This window comes from Neomonachus schauinslandi, chromosome 6, assembly GCF_002201575.2.
Source record: "Neomonachus schauinslandi chromosome 6, ASM220157v2, whole genome shotgun sequence".
NCBI classification, from domain to species: Eukaryota; Metazoa; Chordata; class Mammalia; order Carnivora; family Phocidae; genus Neomonachus; species Neomonachus schauinslandi.
The window spans coordinates 124,708,224-124,717,238 of NC_058408.1; the positions used below are offsets into that span (position 1 = coordinate 124,708,224).

Consider the following 9,015-nt stretch of genomic DNA (forward strand, 5'->3'; position numbering starts at 1 on the left):
TAAAAGGTTGGGAAGGCAACTCCAGGCAATGTAATAAGTTACGATTGGAAGATATATCTCCAGTTTAGAGCTGGCCTAGGGAAGTTAAGTACCTGGCCTAAAGTTACCTAGTTGGTAAATTGAGAGGAGGCATTTGAACCAAGGCCTCTCTAATTAAAACCCATGCTCTCTCCACAATACTGTAATCCCTCTTGAAGGACTTTTGTAGTAATTAACATTTTTTTTCCCCAGGGGGAAAAAAACAAAAGAATTTTTAAGGTCTTTAGAAAGTAAAATACGGCAAGTTTTTTTTTTTTTTTTTTAGTTTTCTGTTCCAATGGTTAGCAACTTCCAGTGTCAAAAAATTCTTCCCTAGGTTTAACTTAAATCTGTACAATAGTTTAAGCCAGTTCCCTTTTCTTTTTTCCTTTGTAGAAATAAGGAGCATATGGACACCATCCTGTTCTAATCTTCAGAGATCAAGGGCAGATTATTTAGGAGTAAGGGAATCTCGGCTATTAATAGAGTTTTTGCCGTTAACTTTAGCTGTGTTGCCACAGGCTCATCTGTTAATACTCTCTGTGCTCTAGTTTCCAACAAAGCAAAACTAATGCCTGACTTACCCTGAAGAATTTTTGTGCAGAATCTAAGTTAACGTGTAAAAACGTTTATTTAGAAAGGTGCTTTACAAATTCAGGATACTATTATTTATGTGACTCTTAGAAAATTAGTGTTTATTATAATGAGACAGTAAAGACAAATATGTATTATGTACTGCTGCTTCCCATCCATTATATGACAAACAGTGCTAATAAGTCATGACACTCTTTTGTGAATTTTGACTTGACCACTGCCAGTTGATCAGAATTAGCATGGAAATTGAAATCTATGTGCCATCCTGATACAGGTACTTTTATAAATAGTACTATAGAATAGATAGGCTTTTTTCCCCCCTTCACTTGAGGAGTTCTGCTGTCTGGCATAGTGTTTGGTTCATAAAAAGATACTCAATATGTATGTTCATTGAAGAACACATGACTGACATTGGTCACTTTTTCTTCATAAATCTTATTTCATTCATGATTCTACTCTGAACTCTTTTAAGTCCTCTATATTTTTCTTTGTAAAACCCAGAATTGAACACTGCAAATGAAAACCTTCTCATTAATGAATTTGGGATTTGTGATTTTGAGGTTTAAATACTTCCTGCTAAGTTCCCTCACCTTACTTTGGTCTTCTTACCCTTTTAATGAGAAATCTATGTCTTAGTCCTTCGTTAAAAAGGAGATTCAAGGGCGCCTGGGAGGCTTAGTTAGTTAAGTGTCCGACCCTTGATCTCACACCAGGTCTTGCTCGAGTTCAGGCCCTGTGTTGGGCTCCACAATGGGCATGGAACCTATAGATAGATAGAGAAGGAAAGTAAGAAATTTTTTTTTTTTTTTAAAGGAGATTGAGAAAGTAACATTACCCTGGGAAGAATCAAGAAAAAAGAAGTACCCAAATCATTTTAAGCAAGTCATATTGTGTATATCTGGAGGATAAGAACTTTAGTTTGTAGGTCTTAGAACATGGGGGAAGTGATGTTTAGTCCAGCAGAGCACATAATAGATCAGAGCTGCACAGAGAGCAGGAAATCAAAGCATAGATCATCCTTGATCCTTTGTATTTGACTTAATCATGTTTTAAGCTAGTGATTCACACAAAACAATAAAGCTACATTTTAAAGACCAGATTCAGGAGTATGTATAAAATTTCCCAATGTTTGATTTATCAAAACACTTGATTCCCACCTAAAATTGGAGATAGAAGATATCATTACTTCTCAGAATAAGGTACTCTCATTTTCAAAGTGTGCCAGAATTTTATTTCGTAACTTTTTTTTTTTTTTTTTTAAGATTTTTTAATTTATTTATTCATGAGAGACAGAGAGAGAAAGAGAAGCAGAGGGAGAAGCAGGCTCCCAAGGAGCAGGGAGCCCGATGCGGGACTCGATCCCAGGACTCTGGGATCATGACCTGAGCTGAAGGCAGACGCTTAACCGTCTGAGCCACCCAGGTGCCCTATTTCGTAACTTCTTTCCATTTTACTCCTGGGGGTAGGTGATTAATTGGCTGGTTCTAAAAGGCATCTTTTGGGTCACAGGCCTGAAAGGCAGAGTAAGTAAACAATGATTTGATCCCCTAGTTTGCTTAATTAAATCACTAAGAACTTAAAAGTAAAATCATCTCTATAGAATACTTAGTCAACTGTAATAAAAAAATTTAATCACAACTGCTACCTTTTGAAATCCTATTTAGGCATTCCATTATTCTGCCTTCAAGGGCTCTGCTGCATTGCTGACTCATAATCTGGGTCGTGTGGCATTTTCTTTGTGTCTTTTCTTCCCTAACGTGAAATTCCCTTCATTCTAACCACATTTCTCTTTTCATCTTAATGTGATCTTTTTCTCTGGGATGCAGTATTTACGTGTGTTTTTGCCTTCACCTTCTATTTAGTAAATTTATATCCCTGACCTATATCAGAGATGAAAATGTTAACCCTAGGATTAACTGATTTACCAACTATTGCTAAATAAATAATACATAGTTCTTTGTGTTGACACTTAATACATTGATGTTCCACTCTCCACAGTTAAATGCCCCCTTAACCCTTCTGTGATCCAGACTATATATTTCCCAGTATATTAATGATTATATAAATACTTGGTAAGCCTAAAATCTAAAACCTTGCTAAAATTAAGAGGTTACTTAAATTACTTCTCAATCTATCAGGTCTGTCAGTCCATAAAAGAAGGCAATTAGATGAGTTTGACCAGACTTGTACTTCCAATCTTCATGGTGATTATTACTCTGTAGGTAGCTGCCCGGGAATTTTGTGATGATTTTTCTCCATTATTTTCTTAGGGGTAGAAGTAGATTTTGAAAGTTTTAATTTACATCCCTTTTGTTTATTTTCTTTTGAAATGACACCAAATTGGCCCTTTTTTTCATCTTCAGCCCCTTCCGTTCCCTCAGTGATAAGTGGTGATTCAGTCACCTCATTTAATAGAATTATTTCTGCCAGTTGATTTCTCATACTGGGAAATGAAAGTCTGCAGGGCCAGCTCATGTGTGCTGTAGGTTAATCACTTCATACGAATTTTTCTCTTCTTCCTTTAGTTCCTTGCCCTTATGGCTGCTGTTGAGCTTTCTCTTTACTTAGTTTACTTTTCTTAATTGTTGGAGGTAAAGTTAATAGGAGCTCTTTTCATGCAGTCTGTCAGCTATTACCTGCTTTCCTTTCTCTTTTTATTAAAGGGATGACATGCTTCCTTATCTTTCTGACAATACATTTTTTTTTTTTTTCATTTTTCTCTTTTCTTTGTAGATACTTTCAGATGTCAGGACAGTGGAAAGTGTGCTGGTTTAAGAATTAAGGATCCATGTTCCAGCTTTAGTTTTTCGCGTGTTATATAACCTTAGGCAAGTCAGCCTCTCCAGGCTTCCATTTCCTCTTTTAAAAAGTCGTTCTCTACTCATGTTCTGAATTTTGGAATGTGTGCCTCACATTGCTACTCTTTCCTTGTGTTTCTCAGTTTGTGTCCCAGCCTTCACTGGTTTCTCATATGGCTTACCACCAGAGTTGCCCCTTATATTTACATATATTTGGCAATAGAGATTTATAATCTTTGATTAGAAAGCGTTAGGGTAGAAAATGTTTCAGTATTCTAAACTTTTTCAATTTTAGAAAGATAATATGGTTTTCTTAATATATATTTTATAACACCAAAATCAAACACACTAACAATATTTCTGCCACAGAGTGTATGACTGTTCCATAAAATGACATATATAAGACTATAAGCAGCTTCTTATTTTTTCAGGTTATATTTACCACTAAATGAGTTTTCGCCCTAAACTTAAAAAAAAAAAAATTGTTTTCAGAACTGCTTTGATTTTGGACTTGTGGTTTTATGGGCAGCCATTATATTTTTCTCTTGCATCTGGGTCTCTTTTCTTAGAACTTCCCAGATAGCCTTTCTGATTTAAATTTATATGCTTATTGAAAAATTTGAGTTCTGGTAGTTCACTTTCCTGGTTTCCTCACTTTTTCTAGGAATCCAGAACCAGTTTTTGATGGCTTTCAGCCAACACTGCTTCTTTTTTTTTTTTTTTTTTTTAAGATTTTATTTATTTGAGAGTGAGACAGCTAGAGACAGAGCACAAGCAGAGGGGGAGGGGCAGAGGGAGAGGGAGTGGCTGACTCCCCTATGAGCAGGGAGCTTGATTCTGGGCTACATCCCAGGACCCCGGGATCATGACCTGAGCTGAAGGCAGACACTTACCTGGCTGGGCTGCCCAGGCGCCCCTCATCCAGCGTTGCTTTTACCTTTAGATCCCCTTCTAGCTTTACCCAGTTTGTAAGAATCAGAACCGAAGTGCCTTCCTAAGAAACCCTGGAATCCTTTAGACAAGCCAGTTTTCCTTAGTGCTGTCTCCCTGGAGAATCCCAATCCCAATTCAAGTCTGTCTTAAAGCCAAGTCACAAGGCACTGAATTAATTAGCCTTCAGTTTGGAATTTGATGACTGCCCCCGCCCCCCTTTTTTTGCCTCTTAAGTTAGAACTTTGCTGCTATATTCGGATAATGCCACAAGGTGGTGCCCAAATAGCAGTGAATTTCTCTTTCTCACATTTCCAAGTGCCAGTCAACTTCCTGACCAAGTTCTTTGCCCTTAAAGTACAGTCAGATATTTAGTGAAGGAATTTTATAAGGGATTCTGCTGATTTGGAAAGGTATGTTAACATAGCAAGTGTTAACTCTAAACTCACCTTGATTTCTGTAATAATTCCCCTGGATTTAAACTTGCAAAATCTTTTACAGACATTATTTGAAATAATAGTCCTTGAGAGGAAGCACTTAGGCTTATCATGTACATTTCATTATAAAGGTAAGTGATTAGCCATGAAATTAGAACTAGTATTGTGGCACCTAACGAAGTGTTTACGACACTTGATCATGTATGGTCTGTACTGTCAGGTTTTGGTAAAAGTATTAAATGGAAACCAAGCTTGAAGATGGATTGCCCAGATTTGTGTTTTTGTTTTGTTTTTAGAAATAGTTCTTTGTCTCCCTTCATTGTATGTGGTCATTTTTCCATGTTGGAATTGTGCATCCCAGAAGATTTTGGCTCCTGGAAGTACTCTGAAAATACTGAAATTTGATGTGCCTCTGAAATATTTTTTCTGATATAACTAAAGCCCAGTGGCTACCATTTCCATTTGAGCAAGAAGGCAGAAGAATATTGAAACATACTCTCTATCCCTATTGAAAATTTTTAAACATCAGTGAAGTGGAAATAACAGGCAATTATTGAACCACTAACACAGTTGAGAAATGGAATTAAAATAAATACATTATCAGCAAGACTGGATTGTGGAGCCCAACTAGTGGCTGGAACCCATGACCCTCCTGAGATCAGGACCTGAGCTGAGATCAGGAGTCGGACACTTAACTGACTGAGCCACCCAGGTGACCCACTCCATAGACTTTTTATTTCTGTTAGCCCCGGATCTTTCTCTTTATTATAAAGTACTAGGAAAGCACTTGGAAAGTTAAAAATATTAGCTCTTGGAATCAGGTGAGAGAAGACCAGGAAATCCTCCTGTCTCATGATTAAAGTTTGCTTATAATTTGCATTAAAGGAAAGTCCCTGGTGGTATGACGTGTACTCCCACTTTTAACACTGTCCTTACTTCCAGAGAGAAGACGACTGGAAGCCAAGCAACGGGAAGATATCTGGGAAGGCAGAGACCAGTCTGCGGTTTGAACATCATTCAACGAAGGGGATAGTTCTATGAATTCAGAAAATATTTCCATAGTTTTCAGATAGGAGGATCCTTCTAGAGTTCTGTGTACATGCAGAAGTACGTGTTAACGAAAGAAAGAAAGCCATCAAGACGGGCACTGACTGGGTACAGAAAGAAGATGGACTCCTGTCCGTCTTCGCTTCTAACTGCAGTGCTTTGGAACTGTCCTACTGTGCTGGGCATAGAAGGGAGCCATCAGCCAGGAAGCTGACTTGTGACAGCTTGGATAGGACTTCCGAGAGTCCTCTGGGTGGGGCAAGTCCCATCGTTCGCCTGGCTCACACGTCTAAGATGCCTGAAGAAGATACAAAACAGAGGATTCAAACCTGTGATGATGGGAGATTTCGGCCCTGCAAAGGCAGCGTGTTCCTTCGGGCCTCACAGAACTGAGGGCTGGTGGAGGGAGCAGTTAGTACAGAGAGATGGAACAGTGTCTGCACAGAATCGACACTGTTACTTGCAGAACTGCAGCACCGGTGAGCTGCGGCGGAGGTGGGTGTTTGGACTGAGCGGGGGCCTGGGGCTGCTCCAGCAGCAGCCAGTGGTCTGCCAGCTTTGGTCCTCACGGGAAGCCAGCCGTGCGTGGAAGCCGAGCGCTGGTTCCAGAGGAACCGTACTGTCATGTTGTGAGAGGGAGACATTAAAGCTCATTTTATGACATACATCACTCTGCTCTTTGTCAATTTTATCATCCCCACAAAATAATTGGAGAAGAGCTCTCCTCGGATCCTCATCCCTGTAGTGCTGTGCATGGGTTCAGGGGCCTGATGGCTCTCTTGAGCCCCACTGAGTAGACTGGTGCTCCCCTCTCTGCCCCAGAGTGTACTACAAAAATGTGTCTCTCGGGATTGGCATGTGGCAGCTCCCCTCCCCTTCTTGCCCTCCCTGTACACCCCCACCCCGGCCTCTTGCCTTCTCCTGTTTCTGTCACACCTGACATTCTGCAGAAGGCATCTGGCACTCAGCATGTTCTTGGTATCATCTTCCCAGCCTGTGCCAGAGGCGCTTGGCAAGCAACACCAAACCATCCATTACAGTGAAGAGTTGCCAGAATAAAACAAACACCTCTGGGCAGTGAGAAATTTCCTTAAAGGACACTGACAAGTCTCAGCCACCAGTTTAGGCTTTATCCATCTTCTACCTGCATTCTCATTGCTTTTGGAAAGAAGTTCTGCACTGAAGAAATGGTAGTGCTAGGCCTTAAGAGGCTGAGGTAGTAAGAAATAGTGTCAATTGTGCTTTCATTGAGGGCAGCAGCCTCCTATTTGGATGATTTCATGCCCATGACAATGATGGAGTATTAGCATTGCCTGGAACATGGTGGAGTCGGGGCTCTGTTCAAATGTTCCTCAAATGACACTGGCCTTGGTTCTTAGCTACTCTTCTGGTCTTGGAGCCCTCTTGCAGTTCTTCAGCATTGTTTTTCTCATTCTTGGTCAGTTTTGAAAGTGTCCCTTGTTCATATGCAGTGCTTCCTTTTCAAGTTGGGAGGATTAAAAAAATCCTTCTCTTGACCCTCTGTGCTAGTACTGCCTAGACCAGTGCACCTCCCTTTGGCTGCTAGCTACTGGATTTGTGCTCTGGGTCTTCACAGAACAGACTTTTGTAAGATAGGCAGGTCTGGTTGGATAATATGGCTGCCTTGGAAAGGAAAGGCAGGGCATTGTAGCCAGGCTTCATACTGAATGGTATATTTCTGAGGTATACCTTTGGTCTGTTTTGATTCTTCAAGGCTAAGAGTGACCTTGGGCAGTAAAAAAGATGATTGTTCCTATCACTTGTCTTTGAGGTGCTTCCCCTTTCTGATAGCATTCTGGCTTTTAAAGGGCTTGTTAATGGTCACATAAAGCCACATGTTTATTACCCAGTTTCCTTGTATTAGTCATAACTTCATGAGGTACTGTTCTCATTCTGTGTACTAGGTGGCTAGTAGCATATGCTTTTTTTCAGCCACCCTCGAACTTTCAGATTTATCCTTATAATTAGACCCAGAAAAGGGATTTGTTTTTAGCTAATACTGAAAGCTGTGGAGTGTTGCTGCTTCTGCCATTAGTAGAAAATGTGCTTTTTAGTTATATTTTTCCAGTTGTTGGAATTGTATACTGGGTGGAGGTAAGAGGAGCTGCCATGGCCTAGCATGGACTACACTGAGCTTGTCCAGATGGGAACCAAATCCTTGGCCCCATCTGAACCGTGCCTTCACAAGCGGAGCTAATTGGAGAGCACCCTGTAGCTGCCACTGGCTTCTTTGTTAGATATTCCAGAAGATTGCGAATGTGTTCTGCGAGGTGTGTTTGTTGCTTCGCATATGTTAAATGACAAAATCCCAGTGTCACCTGGAATTTAGAGTAGAAAGGTACATTCCCCTTGAGTTCTAATATGCTCCCCATGGTGTGAAGGTCTTGGTGGAATAGAAATAAATTAAGCTTCTGATTAGTAAGCTGAGGTTCCAAGCCCTTCAGCTTCTGTGAGACCAAAGAACGCCAAAGTGAAAATCTTCCGACATTTTTGGTTCTGTCTGGAATTTGGTGGTTGGTATTCTGTTAACATTCCTCATCTAGTTACAAGTCGTGCCAGCCACCGGTCTTCCCATGTCCTTCCCTTTCAACTCGGTGGTGTAACAGCACAGCCCTTGTATAGCTTTTTCCAAGAATTAGAACTGGCTGCACCTATCGAACGTGTGATGTGGGCAGCAAGACTGAGACCAGAGCCAGTGGCTGTCTGCCTGGCCTGCTTTTTCTGGCCCTCTTGGAAACTGGATCCAGGAAGAAGCGGTGGGTAACCTCCAGCCTGAATGTAGTCATCAGTCGCCACACACTCCCCCACGGGCTGCACATTCTTTCACACACCATTAGCTGCATGTTCGAGTATAATGTTGTTACTGTTTGGGCGATGTTTGCTGTGTCCAACAGGAAATCAGTCCTTCCCTTGTTTACCTAAACTGCCATGCCAAGATATAATGCTCCCTTTGCCTAGTGAAGGAGTGGAGAAGAGAGAAGGTAGAAGGAGGAAGAAAGCACGTCTTTGTATTCATAGAGGATAGCTGTGGATCATGTCCCTTTTCACTTCCTAAAGAGGGGATGGCTCTCACAATGTGGGGAGGGGAGTACTATTGTAAATCTGCTCCATCTGCTACCGTTCATTTCAGTTTTGCAGCCTCGGTTATAAAAGTTTACAACCCTTGAACT

General features: G+C 40.8%; 1 protein-coding gene across 1 annotated transcript in view; it reads left to right on the forward strand.

The window, feature by feature from the left end:
• The window catches only part of R3HCC1L (R3H domain and coiled-coil containing 1 like), an 83,064-nt gene extending 76,482 nt beyond the window's left edge, over positions 1-6,582 (forward strand). The window contains exon 8 of the mRNA XM_021699621.1: positions 5,720-6,582. Coding sequence (XP_021555296.1) covers positions 5,720-5,787 — 68 coding nt within the window. The 3' untranslated portion in view covers positions 5,788-6,582. The remainder of the gene's footprint in view (positions 1-5,719) is intronic.
• Positions 6,583-9,015: the final 2,433 nt, after the last annotated feature.